The 14,772-nt window shown below is 42.2% G+C and overlaps 1 protein-coding gene across 6 annotated transcripts in view; it reads right to left on the minus strand.

The window, feature by feature from the left end:
• LDLRAD3 (low density lipoprotein receptor class A domain containing 3) overlaps window positions 1–14,772 on the minus strand; it is a 121,462-nt gene that overhangs the window by 50,258 nt on the left and 56,432 nt on the right. For 5 of the 6 annotated variants that reach the window (XM_066997105.1, XM_066997102.1, XM_066997101.1 and 2 more), the window contains 2 exons: window positions 8,633–8,758; window positions 4,913–5,047 (listed from right to left, as the gene is read on the minus strand). In XM_066997105.1, coding sequence (XP_066853206.1) covers window positions 4,913–5,047; window positions 8,633–8,758 — 261 coding nt within the window. The remainder of the gene's footprint in view (window positions 1–4,912; window positions 5,048–8,632; window positions 8,759–14,772) is intronic. The other variant, XM_066997103.1, reaches the window with a different exon arrangement.

The raw sequence follows: 14,772 nt of genomic DNA on the forward strand, positions 1-14,772 counted from the left end.
AGGATTCACAGTTGACGGGATCACTTCCATCCAGCAAGTGTTATAAAACAGGGTTATTAGAGAGCTAAATATGCTCAGGCATAGCTTCTATTTAATAAAACATTCAGTGACATTTTATTTGTATCCCTTCTGAAGTTTGTGCTTCTGTTCAGTCTACCTCCGAGTATTAAATTCCAGCTGTAGGCTGAATTGGACTAAGCTGACGCACAGTAATTGCCAGTTGAGCTCCAGTTTACAGACTGAGTCAATAATGAGACAAAGAGAGACTCGATAAGAGGAAACGCGTGCAGCCAGACTCAGACTACGGGGCTTTGGGAAGCCTAAGTGATACCACAGCACTCGGGAATTCCAGAATTCCTGTTTGCCATCTGCAAAGGGCTGGCTACAAGCTCCACATGGAGCAGGATGCTCTGAGAGCTATTTGTTTTGTGTTTTTTTATAGATCGAGTATTGTGGTATATCACTGAAATTTGGAGTGTTTGTTCCACTTGGCTGTCAGATTGTTTGACACGGTCAGATTTTTCAATTTTCAGCGTGCTGCCGATTTTGATACAAGCAATTTATATATGCCATGGAAGAAAGATCAGAGACTTCTGCCAACTGTGTACGCTTCTAAATTTGTTTTAGAATATTGGGGTACATCAAAATCCTAATGAGAACTCAATTAAAAGTACACAAAAATAAATAAGGAAGCATCCACACGTGCAACAGCGGCCATTGCCAAATGTATTGTAGAAATGTAGCACAAACGTGCAAATGAGGACACCTCCAAAACATGTGGTGTATAACTTGACCACAGCGGCACTGTTTACTAACAACTGCGGAGCTCCAATTGTGGCAACATTACTGGAGCCAGCACCAGTCAGTGACTGTGGACTTGGTGCAAAGAAACCCTCTTTCCTAGGCAACGGGGTTAAGGCTAATAAAAGTATTTAACAAACTTAGTAGGAAAGAAAAGAAGGGTCGTGAAAGGAAGAGGAGTTTGAATTCAAATAGCCAGTGTGCTTTTGTTGGTGTTAAATCTTTCTAGACCAACAGTACAAAATGGAGGAGAATTTTAAGGAAGAAGCAGTGTGAAAACACATTTAGATTAAAAGCAATTAAAGGAATAAGTTACGTAGCCCTCGAGCTGAACAAATTTGCATGGTTGTTGAAAAGTATTAAGAACAAGGAATTCCCTTCTGTCAGAGAGCTGTCAGAGAGCAGGGAATCCCCCGTGCTGGGCAGAAGGCCGCTCAGATGGGTTACCACCAGCAGTGGATTCAGGGCATGGGAGAGACTCAAAGTTCTAAGAGGAAAAAAGTGGATGGGGAGAGCAACTTTTTTGGATAAAGATCCAGTAAGTGCAGAATGAGAGCAGAAATCCCAGTCACTGCAAGCCCCTGCCACTGCAAGTGTCATTAAAACCAGAATAAAGCCTTTGAAAGAGCAATTCCAGGAGTTACATGTATGTGCTGGTATGGATAACCCAAGGAATTATATCCTCCCATCCAGTCCAAAAACCGGGCAGATAGTTGGATGAATATACCACAGACTAGACTAAAGGAAAAGTCCGGGCATTCAACTTCAGCGCTGGAAACCAGAGACAAGCGGAGTGTGTCTGGGGTGGGACTAAAGGAACAGCTCTGAGGATTACCACAGCAGCCCAAGGTTAAAATACCCATGTCGGGAAAGAGAGCAGAATGATTTGACTTGCTTCTAGATTGTCTTGGTTTAAGTTTTTAAACTGACCCTTTCCCCCATGACGTACAGACCCTTGTAAAATACGCAGCACTTGCTTGCACCCTTAAGATGTGCAAACCCTTATAAGATGTGCAACAAGTGCTAAGGACAAAGAAGGGCAGGGAGTTGTTTTCAGAAATCTGACCTTACTCCCATTTTTGCCTTGGGGCTTCTGTCTCCTCCTCCTGTCCCCAAACAAATCCACCCCTGTTTATGACTAAAAGGAATCTTTATAAACCCACAGCTTCAGGCTCATCTCAACTCTCAGCGTTCAAGCAAAGCCATTACTTGTCAAGAAGGGTGCATTTTGAAGTGTTGACCTGGCTTTGACATGGGACACACTTTTCAGAAGGGGGTTACATTCCTCTCTTCCAGCCTGCAGAGTGACCGTGTTTGACTGAAACGAACCCTATGCGTGAAGGAGTAACTGACACAACCCAAACAGATATGCTACCGGAGCTTTCCAGAAATGACAGCAGGATAAAGGAGGCCTTTGAAGTTCATGGAGGAGTAGGAAGGGGTGTTAATTTAGAAAACTTGTCAGTATACCCAAGAGCAGGAGGAGAGCAAAGTACCAATTAATAATTCACACTTCTATTCCACATGTTATCATAGTATCTCAAAACAGTTTGCAAACATTGATTAAGTCTCACGACATCCCCCTGAAGCAGACAAGCAGAGATGAAGCTCTACTACCAGCCCGGATGTTACTCTGAGCGTGTTTTGTTTAGCTGATCTGTGCCTCTTCTTCCCCATCTGTTAAATGGCGATAATGACACTATCATACTACAGGGAGTGGTTCAAAAGCTTAGTGATTGCTAAATCAACAATTTTGTAGATAGGAAAATAGCACAGAAGGGCAATCTCCTACGTCAGACTGCACTCAATTATACTGAATTAAAGCTACTACATTTGACATGATAACATGCCTAGTGGAAAGAAAATCCTCCATCTTACTTTTATAATGCCCTACAGATTTGCTTTGCTCTGTCCCTAAGCACCCAGAACACTCGAGTTCTAGTTAATGACCAGGATTCTTGGGTGCTGTGTTAACACAAAACTCATCATAATCATGGTAATTATAAATTGCCATAGAAAGAATTGTGAGAAATGAAAGACTCTGTCCACTGTAGCCTCAAATTCTCAATTCACACAAAGTATTTGGTGTCTTTGGGAGCCAGGACTGACATACCCATAGCTGCAAACTCCAGAGGGAATCTTCATTTACATTCAGATGGGAAGCTGAGCACATTACACTGTTTAATCCTCGCTTTGAAAGACAGGTATACAAACGTATCCCACTTACAGATGGGGAAATGGCAATTCAGGGAAGCTCTTGAACAGCTAAAGGACAGAGACAATCACACACGCACCCCACAACCAGAATTTCACCTCAGAAACTCCTTATTCCCAATATTGTACTTTGAGTGTTTTTGTTTTTTTAATATATAAATAAAAACAACTCCTTGCTGCTCTGGTCCTAATGAAAGAGTTCCTTTTTCCTTGTTTGGGGGCTCTTTCATGCATAGAAAGAGGCAGAATTACTTTGCTTAACCCCCTTTACTAATCTGACTTTTCCAGAAGGACCAAAGATAAAGACAAAGTAGCGGCTTCATGAAATACAGCTCTTTTCTTCTCTGGAGCCTGACAGTCACTTCCAAAAGCAGATTGTCATGACAACAAACAACCTGGAGGCAATCCAGCCAATTAATCTGCAGAGGAAGCAGCCATCCCAACCTTGGAAAGAACACTGCTGCTTTAAGCTACAGAAGCCAAAAAAAGAGAAACCCAACAAAAAACCTTACCACACACATTAATCTTATTAGGCTGCCCTAGGCCCATAGTGAAAAACAATTCACCCCTCAGCACAGCAGCACTACTGCAGTAGCAATACAGAGCGTTATGCACTCACAAGCCCTTTTTCCCTTCCCTTTCCCCAAGACGACCGCAGTGCAAGAGGTTCTCTCTGAGCTGAGTTACATCCCCGGGACGTGACACAGCCCGGGCAAGTACCAGGGCAAGTACCAGGATGACCCATTCAGCTTTTACATCCCGAGCTCAACAAAGAGCTCGTAGGTTAAGCAGAGAAACCACACAGAGGAGATGATCACACACCACTGCTCTAAACCCTTTTTTGTTGACATCGCTGCTGCTTGTTTTCCTTCTTCCCTTATGAGTTGTCAAGAATATTTATCACCGTGTTGAGCTCTGAATTATTTTCTCTTTCATGAAGGACTAAATCATCAGTGCAGCTAAATATTGAAGTAATTCTCCTTCAATTTCTCAGATTCCATCTTTCATACCCTGCCTTATCTCTCCCTTCATGTATTCTGCTCTCTATAGGTCCCAGCGCACTGCGATATCCCTGCAAACATCCACCCAGTCTCCCTTTTTTCCTACTCTGGTCTCTCAATAGTAACTCAGACATGAAAACGTTTAGCAGCTGATGCCTGATACACATCATTTGTCACCCTCAGGTCATTCATATATATTTCATGTTTCATAAAATACCATGGTACTAAGTTACAGAAAAAAAATGTGAGGGACGCTGTATGCAGAGAGAGAGCAAAAGTTGAAAAGAAAAAAATGCCAGAGATTGTGTTTTGAGATTCTCACAAGACTCAATACAAACAATTTTCAATCATTAGTAAAAACTTTTTCCCTGACTTCATTTTTTTTTCTCCTTATGAAACAGAAATTAAAAAGGGTAGTAATGTATTCTTTCACTGTAGTCTTCTCCCACAGTGAAACATACCCTTGCAGAAAGTAACTGAGCAATGAGGGCCTAAAGCTTTAAGCCTACACGGACTGATCTGGTAAGCGGACAGACCACCAAACTTCCTCAAACTGAAGTTCTATTATTGATCCCTCTGGGTCCAATCCATCTCTCTTGGAAGTCACTAAATGCATTCCCAGCAACTTCAGCGAGCTCTGGATGACAGATTATAAACACTTCCTGCAGAAGTGCATTTTTATTAATCTGAGAAAGATAACCGTCCTCTGAACACTGTTAATGAAATACACGCATACACACAAACACACACAGTTTTTCACTCATTTGCAGGATTAGGAAACCACAGCTCTAGCAAACACAGAGCAAGCCAAGAGAATCATATTTTCTACTGTGCCTGCTCCGCATTAGTTGGAGTTGGGATAATGTTGCAGATTAGAATAAAAACCCTATGCCTACCTTGAGGGCTTTCACAGCTTTCTTCATCACTGTTGTCTTGACAGTTATTTTGACTGTCGCAGACGAAGCTTTTATCAATGCAAAGACCATTTTTACAGTGGAATCGGGCAGTAGAGCAAAGCAAGGGATTTGCTGCTGCGAAAAGAGAAAGTGAGATCTTTTCATTAGAGATTCTCCTATCCGGGCAGTGAAATAGCCTTTAAGCAATCAACACCAACAGGTCACAATGCAACAGTTGGTCAATTCACTGAATACGTGGGAGTAACTTGGCAATCAAACACACCTTGTCTCTCTGAGCAAAGGGAGATTTAATTTCTAATTCATACAAGATTCATTAGAATTAACAGAGGTTTAGTCCACCCACAGTTGTGATAAGCCTTCTGTTCACTTCCATGAGAGTCCCTGTAACAAGCGCTGTTAGGTGCTCAGCTTTTCTTCACCCTGAAGACATACGGAACGCAGCACTGCCTTTTGCTTCCCCTTATGACAAACTCACTTTAGCTCAAGTCTTATAAGCCAACAGTCCTAGCTGAGAACTGGTGTGTAGTGTTTAATTTACCACTGGTTCTGGTTTTTCCGATTTGCTTTTTTGAATTGATACAATGGCAGTGTTGACATTTCTCAAATCCTCAGTTTGAATTTGGAATTCCTTTTTGAGGGTAATACGCACCCAGAAAATCCTTTCAGGAAAATAAGGCCCTGTGAGTTAGGTGAATGCACACCCAGTAAGAACAGAATAGTATTTAAGCAGACTCATTTAGGTAGAGCAGTCTTTTCACCCACTGTAAACCTAGCACCTTATAGCTTATTTACTGCTCTGTCTAGTCTCATTTAAAAACCTCAGGCAGCACAGTTTCAACATTTCTAGGAGATTACATCCCAGCTTCAATGTGTCTCACTGCCAAGGAGATTTCCTTGATACTCATCTTTGTTTTCTCTTTCCTAATTTCATCCTTCTACTCTTAGCTATACCCCAGCATACATAACTACATAATCCCTCCTTGAACAGTGTTTGCACCCTGCACACACAGCGTAGATAGCCTTATCTTCCTGCGTAGTCATGGCTTAGCTGAGATATGCATAATTTAGCAGTTTTTAATATCTCCTCATAAATCAATCTCTCTGTCCCTTAATCATTTTTGTCACTCTTCTCTGAACTCCCGCCAATTTTTGGTAATGAGGTGACTGAAACCGACTGCAGCATTCCAACTGAAAATCTTAAAAAGCTGTTTAGATGCCTTGTCTGCTTCAAAGTGCTTCTCTGCCACAATAACAAAGGGGATTACAGTTCCCAAATACTGAGTGGCTTCCTATTTTTTTATTCTTTAAAGTAAGAACTGCCCTTAAAGAGTCTTTCAAAAAAAAAAAAAAAGACCTTTAAAGTCTGCTATGCATGTAATCTGCAGTATACATAACAAACACTCCCTACATCTGGGCAATTCCTCCAGCTCCCCAAAAGCACATTTATTATGAACATGCCAAATCTCCTTTGGTCTGGAACTGCTGCGTACTTGCAGAGCATGTTGATTTTGCAGGTCACTTTAGGGCCTACAGCGCTGTTTCTCTACATAAGCAAAGCCGTGACAAGACATTTAGGTATGCTGGAAAATACCACGTGTGTGCTTAAACGGCAAAGAGAAAAAGGAAGATCAGTGGCCTGTTGTTATCAGCTGGAAGGCTCTGTTGGAGCTACATGCTACAAGCACGTGAGAAATTAAGGAATTCATAACCATATCCAGTGTGGTTGTTTTAAACTGAAACCTGCCATTTGTCTGTCCACTACCCCAAAGATATTCAAAGCACACTTGTAAAAACCTCTTTCTAGTCCATTTGTTCAAGGATAACCCGAAAGACTGCAATGTAATTTCCCTAGCCTTCAACCTTCTTCCACTACCCTCATACTCGCCGTAGAGGTGCTACCTCCCTGCCACAGCCCTCCCAGGAGCCAGAACTCCCTCTTGACCAACAACAGATGGCACCTTTAAAGGATGCTCACGCTGCCAGAGGGACCTCAACACGTGGGGGAAGCACACAAACAAGAAAGGCAAGTCCTCCAAGAATTAGACAGTGATAGATCACGGTAAAGATTGCCTCTTTTGTTATCTTCGAAAATTGGTGTCTGTTGGCCTCCTCCTGACCTTTAAATGACATTAAAAGGAAAAACCCAGCCTGCTCCAACAAGAGAATGAGCAAGTATTTGCTGCGAGCTTCCGCCTACAGACCCACGCAACATCAGGGCTTTTACCAGCTCCTGATAATAGCAGCAGGGCTGCTGGATCGAACGTAACCTTTCCTTACTGCTGTGATAAATCCCTGCTAGAGTTACAGATAGAAATGGATCTATGCAGCCACACGCAAGGGTTTTAGCCCAAGTCAAGTAGTACTTCAAATGATATCTCTGCTGTGACTTCCCTGCAAGCTGCTGAACGACTCAGGAGCTCAAGCTTGCGTGTTGGCAGGCACATCTGACTTTGAGAACCTGCTTCTCCTTCCAAGAACCTGTTTCACTAAACAACCCTTTCTTTTATTTTTTGTTGTTTGATAACATGTATAAACAGAGAAGACTAAATGCTCTGATAAACAAATAATTAATCTTATTCGGTGACAAGAAATGGGAAAATAAGAATTAAACAATTTTAAGTCATATTTGTAATATTTGCCCAATGTGAATTGCATTCAAGTACAGAGAACCTGTTATAAGCAAAGATGCAGCTTAAATCTCATTTCAAAATTACAAATGCGTCTTAACGTAATATACAGACATTATGTACTAAAAAACAGAGCTGGACCTTATAAAAAGATCACTCCTACTGACTGGGTCCTTAAAAATATATTTTTTTAAGGCAAGCCATGTTTTTGTGATGTAGATGTCACACATGGTTCTCTATCTTTGACAGCAGTAAGAGGCTAAATTTTGAGTGTTGCTAATTTTGCTTGACAGTGCACGCAGTAGCACATGCTCCATCCTGTAGCAATGATTGGCTCAGAAAACATCTTAAAATTAACCAGAAAAAAACCACTGCTGAAGAAATCATCCACTTAGACTGGAAAAAAAAAATACAGTGAAGAAGAAATGGAGAATATACTAATGAAAAAGACAGTGTTTATGTATATGTAGGTGGAAATTGGACACGACCAAAACCAAGATGAAAGCAGGTGAAACCTTGCCTTTTTAGTTAGGCCATCATGCCATTTTAAAATGCAGTGGTTTGCAAAGAAGTTGGATGTCACCCTACCACCACTCTTGAATTGCTTGTTGTAGAGCAATTGCTCTGTTGCATAAGTCTCATCTGAGCTGCTGAACCAACAACCATGAAAATACACCCTGTAACAAGTTGCAGGAGGCAGTGCCAGCGCCTGACAAAACTAAGTAGCTAGGTTGGAAGGGAAGATTTGCAGCTTCCCTTCTGCAAACAGCAGTGCTTCAGAGAACATATACACTTCCGAAGGAAGATGAAAGTAAGGCAGTGATTAGTGCAAGGAGGTTGATAAGACTCCTCTGAGGTAAGAACTAAAGTTTACATTTCCTTTTGAGGCAGATTTGACTTATTTTATTAACACCATCAACAGTCGATGCAACTGAGAGACTCTCTCAAAAAAACAAAGAAAGCACACATCATCTAGGTTATCTGACCCAAGATAAAGGCTAACTAGGCTTCCTTTCCACGTGCTATAGATAAGGTAAAAGAAAACATGCTTTCATTCGTGCTTTTTACTTACTGCAGTTTTCCTCATCGCTGCCATCGGGACAGTCCTCAAAGCCGTTGCACCGGAAGCGGCCGATGATGCAGTGGATGCCACTGGCGCAGGGGAAGAACGTGGCACCGCACTTGGACTTGGCTTTCGCTGCAAGAAGAAACGCACAGAAGAGGGTAAAGATTAGGGAAATGTCTTACAAAGGTTAAAAGACATTTCTGTAGCAGTACAGGGTGCTCAGAGAAGCCTACCAGTGGAGAGGCCAAGGTGGATAGGGATAATGAACACAGCAGCAAGTTTGGAGAATTTGGGATCTGAAAGAAGAAATGGGCAAAGACAGGTGTATAAAGATGCAGGAATTATCCAGAGAGGGAAAGGGGAATAGAAAGATACAAAGTGAGTTAATGTCTTTGTGAAAAGACGAAATATAAGAAACCTTCATTAAAGTACTTCTAAGGCTGTAAAAGTCAAATTCAAAAAAAGAAAATGCTATAATTAACACTGCCGTTACTTAGCATAATTTATAGAAAATTATATAAAATTGGGTGCAAAAGGAACATGAGTTGCATGAATTGCATTTGTTACTGTACATCTCTCCATCATATGGCTTTCATTATAAAGCTCTTCAGGACATAAACCACATCTATTTCATAGTACTCGCACAGCAATTCGTAACACTAAATACTAACAATGGCATCAAAACACGTTTAACAAATGATTACAGAATCTCATTTGATCTCAAGCACTTTGCATTTTTTTACTTCACTGCACAGCAACTCTTCATGGCAGGGAGAAGGGAACACTGCCCTCAGCGAGAGTAATGCAGATGCTTCCTCCACATTGCTCAAGGCAAGCACCAGTGCAGTCTTGTGGTATCACCAGCCTAGAAAAAAACAACTCCCAAAGTAAAGACAATTGAACCTAATTTAGATTTTTTTCTTCCTTCCCTTTTGGAGATTAGCACGCAACTTGATTTTCTGCACTGCATCACAGACCCTTCGGTAAGTGCCCTGGAAAGCAGAGCCTGGCTGACGGCAGGGAGGCGAGCACGGAGGACACCAACATGCCATGATGCCACACGCAGACCACTCACACGAGAACAACAGTAAAGAAGTCAGCTAACTTAAGGGATTTTGAGTAGATTTTTCCTTCTTTCCTTACTTCTACACCAAACGTACAAGATGTGTTTACAACTCCCAGGTTTTGAGACGTGACAGATCTGGAGATCGTGGTGGCAGGCAGTCTTTTTATGTAGCCATATGGCACGCCAATCCGACAACGTGGGCAGTCTTATAAGGTCAGGACAAAGTCAGGGAACACAGAAGTACAGACAAAACAACAACAAAAAGTATACTCAATGGGGACAAGCAGCTTCGTTTTAATTTGGAAGGGAACCTCTCTTGGAAGGATAAAAACAAAGTGCAGCTGTAGCAGAGCCATCTTCCATCACTCAGTGCAGTACATATAAACAGCTTTAAACCACAGCTACAGTAACTCTCGCTTGATTTAGTGTCCTCCCAAGGCAAATTCCTACAAGTTCCTCTGTTACATGTTTTTCTTTATTATTATACCAGTAGTTTTAAGTTAGGATTATGGAGTGTAAAATGGGTTGTATCACTGAGTTGCACATATTCAAGTACTACATATTCTGAAGAGAATCCAAGATCCAAGGTCCACTTAGGGGAAAAAAAAAAAAAAAAAGTGAGCCATTACTTTGTAGGAAAACAGGTGATAAATTACTCTGAAGTAGCTGCCGTGCTCAACACCACCAGCAATGGAAAACCCTCAGCCAAGACACTCGAGCCCCTGAATTCTTCACACAGCTTCAAAGAGCAACTCCCATGCTGGAGTTTTGCGGCAGACTGATTTCAGCTAAATAATTCAGTAACCACAAGGTCTGAGGCCGTGCCATACCCCAACTCTTCAAACAAAAGCAGCAACACAAACACTTCAGGAACAGATCCCACGACCGTCACTGAAGCAAGCTGTCCTTATTAGCATTTGACACGCTAACCAGCCAGCCAAACTGCTGCTGGGAACATGTGGTTGTAATGCTCCTGCATAAAGAGGTTCCCAATGCTTTGCCCTTTTTTTATTTCTTCCCCTTTTTCTAAAAGCTAGCATCTCTTCCACACCACGGAGCACACCCCAGACCATTTCCACTCCCCAGACCGAACGGCCGCCTCTGGACAGCTTCCTCCTTTAGACGCGACTATTTTGAGCCCGAACAGTTCCTAGAAATGGAGGATAAAGAAGCAGCAACTGTGGGGTTGCCTCTGTTAGCACTTACTGCATCCTGTTTCTTCAAGCAGGTTTACTTCTGTCACAATTTGGGGTCTGAATCTGAAGGCTATCAAGTTTCTGGCCAATATCGCCATCACTGAAAATCCACCCACCCCGCACCACCGCAGCTCTCCCGGCCCCTCAGCCGAGAAGGCCCCAAGCACGTCTGGTGCGCTCCCTTCAGCTACCACAGGCAAACCATAAGCAGTATTTAATGTTTCACAACATCTGGAGGAAAAGGGAGCTGGAGTGACCACAAAAAAAGTCGTATTTCTGGAAAATGCATTCTGTCTGTCCAAAGCATCCCAATACCCCACCAAAAAGAGGGAGAAACTATTCAGGACACTGATTAATGCAAGTACTGCTGGGACAACTGTTTACTTCAAAATTTTCTCTTCAAACCTTTTCCTAGCTCCTCCTCCTCTTGAAACAGCAAGCCAGAGAACAAGACTTTTTTTTTTAAATTTATGTATTATATGTTTATTTATCCTTGAAGGAAGGAAACAACAGCAAACAAAAAACAAATGCACTTCTGCATACTTGCAACAGGCATAATACATACACCAGCCAATTCCAACTCAAATGTGCACTCATGTTAGATGCCCTGAAGAGATAAAGGACCGTTTCTAGTGCCGCTGTGACTCACTAGCCACACAGCTTGCAACTGGTAGGCACAAGTCTCACTCCCAAACAGAGCCCTGTCTTCCAAGGTCCAATTCCAAACACAAAACGCACTTCTCATGGGCTGTGTATAAATGCAGGAAAAATGAGGACTAATGGCTTAGTCCAAGCCACATACCCTGAGACTCTTGATATCCCTACTGGGGAATTTCTGCTTTATTTCCAATTTAACGTCCTTGCTGTCCTCTGGCAGAGGAGGTATTCAGGCAAGAGCTGTTTGATCATTGCTCACAAACTTCCTATGGAAAACACAATTATTTCTTCCCAAGCAAAAATGTACCTTCTCATTCTGCAATGATACCCTTAACACAATGAGGCTATCCATTTTCTTGAGGTCTTCGGCACCCTCACAAGTAACAGATACATCTACCAGGCTCATGACTGCCTGTGGTGGATTCAAATCATTTGCCACACTCTCCACAGCACTCTTCTGCAATTCCTACTCCCATTACATGACTTATGAAAAAGGTTTTCTCTCCTTTGCGCATCATTGTGTCTTCTGCTGCACAAGCCTCAAGTTTTCAGGCAGATCTGTACGTGAAAAGCTTCACTTTTATATAATGGCAGTTACCTATTTGGCTCCTTCAGTGACTTCAGTCTTGATAAGCTCTCAAGGACATCATTATCTTTGCAATCTATATCCTTCTGTCACACTCGGCTGAAATGGGCTCAGGATAATAAAAAATTACTTGGGTATCAGGAGATGGCAGAAGAGCAGCGAAAAAGGACACAGACACACGTGGATCATCTGACCTTCTTTATTCTTTAGCCTTGCTGTTATCACCAGCCAAGGGAAAGGGAAGGGAGAAGTTAGTTGTTTTCAAAGGAACTGGTAAAAATCCTCCCAAGCCCAGGACTCCCGAACCTAAGAAACTGAGGGACCGTGAACTGGGGGGAAGGGGAAAGGACTGAAGGTCACGCTTGGAAAACAGCAAGAAAACACCCAGCAACTCACAAAACTGTGTCTAAAGAAAGGCAACTCAAACAGCAGATCCACTCTGGATCCAGATGACGAATCAGTTGCAGAACTATAACAAGCACAAAAACACCCCAAACCTATGGTGGAAAAGGAGAGATTCACCCCAGTTCTTCTCTTCAGCTGTTACCTAGTCATGGCAGAAGCAATCCAGGAAAGAAACATTAACATGAAATTTATCTACATTAAACAAAATGGAATTCCCATGGTATTTAGAGATAAAGGTGCCAGTGAACTGCCATGCACAGGAGGAGCCTCCCCCGACTCTCCTAAGCATGGGAAGAAACTCTGCTCCTCACTGACAAGTTGTTCTCATCTCTTGAAATTCAAACCTGAAGGAAGGGGATAAGATGATTGCAGAGAACTGCTGGCCACAGTATAAGCTTGCCAAATGTTCCCCCCAGATTGATTTACTTAAGTTCAAGAGAACTATTTTGGCAGTTATGTGCGCGAGTGTGTGAACTCACTCCTTATGTTATGCAGAAACCAATCCTCCCACCCCCTTCTTTTAAGGCTCTGAAAAAAAATTAGTAACTTCCAATCAGGACCGGCTGTACATTCCCACTGAGGATGTGACAGTTTGCAGGCACAGCTCTACAGCATTAACAGAAAAATATATTACTATCTTTAGGGGACCAAGTGTGAAACAGAAGTATTTTTCGAAAAGTGTAATCCATTTTATTATTTCTCAGCAAAAAGATGAACAGTGGGGGGAAAAAAACAGATTTAGCATATGCTTTATGAAACCATATACTGTATATAGATACATCCTTGCACAAAAGCAATTCTGACACCCCTGACTTGGCTACAAGGTCTTAAAACCTGATTAGAAGGTTATAACAAATCTTCTTCAGTTACGGGCAAGCAATTTGCTTTCCATAGGTAATACGGGAATTGAGCAGCAAGGCATCAAATGATTTCTCTATATATCAGCAAGTGAATTGCAGTTGTGGACTACAGATTTGAGGGATATCGCCAGGACAAAATGGTACAGCCAACCTCTTGGGGAAAAAAAAAGTCTTATGTAACTGTAAGGAGATACTAAACTATTTTGAGAAAATAAAATTTTAGATCTGTTTGTCACTCTAATGAGACATTGCTTGAAAAGAAGACATTATACATTTATAACATTTATTACAAGTCAATTTTCTCTTACAGAAGCCAGTACACAGTCTTGCTAATGAAGCTTTGGGGAAGAAACTTTCTGACAAACCTTTACTGTTGAGCCAGCTCAACCACACCTCCAGCATTTCCCTTCTTTTCACAGCAGATGCAAAGATAGCACGTAACATACCCCACATGATGCAGCCACTAGGACAAGCACATTTCCTTCTTTTAACACTACAAACAATTCTATTTTGAAATGCGTCTCAGTCATTTTGCAATCTGGAGTGAGGAAAACAGGATGCAGCAGATCAGCAGCAGACATTTTGCGACAACCTGCAGCTAGGAGTAAACTCCACAGTATTTCAGCATCAGCATCTTTGCAATCAAACTGTTGCCTCAGAACCCCTCCAGGTAGCAATCAGGCAAAACAGCTGTACGCTGCTTCACACCCACACGTCTCAACCCAGCAATGGCCGGGGATTTATTCAGCTCATCAAAACCTGAGGACTTACATGCAAGAGCAACTCTCTAAACAGAAACTCTTGTGTGCAGATGCTGCACTATTGCCCAGCCACAGGTGTTTTCCTGGCTTTGACAGTGAACCACCTTACGCTTCCCTGAGGTAAATTTGTGTTGAGAGATGCCGCAGCCACATCAGACAGTGCAGTGGGTCCAGGAGTGGCTATGCACAGCATTTCAGCGACAACTCTATGAAGGAGACAAAACCAGCCATCTCTTCAACTTCTCCTCGCTCTTTGAAAAATGGTTTTTAACTTGAATTTACAGAGAAGGATTGATTTTACAACACAACTTAACAGGCAGGATGACACCAAGACAACCTTTCACTTCAAGAACTGCTATAAATGCTAACCCAGCTAATACTAACTTTGGTTAATTGCTGTCTGGGCCTTATTTTCACTTTGGTTCCCAGCAGGAAAGCCACCACTACCTGCAGTCACGCAGCTGCCTCAGCACAGCACACCAATGCATCATCTGTGGGCTCACGGAACCCTTCAGCAGGGCAGCCCTGCAGAATGACAAGGAGAAGTTTCACTTCCTCTTCTTGTTTCTTTCTATCTAGAATAAAGGTAGCACTTAAGCAATATTTTCCAGTATT

The sequence above is a fragment of the Anser cygnoides genome, chromosome 5 (assembly GCF_040182565.1).
Source record: "Anser cygnoides isolate HZ-2024a breed goose chromosome 5, Taihu_goose_T2T_genome, whole genome shotgun sequence".
NCBI classification, from domain to species: Eukaryota; Metazoa; Chordata; class Aves; order Anseriformes; family Anatidae; genus Anser; species Anser cygnoides.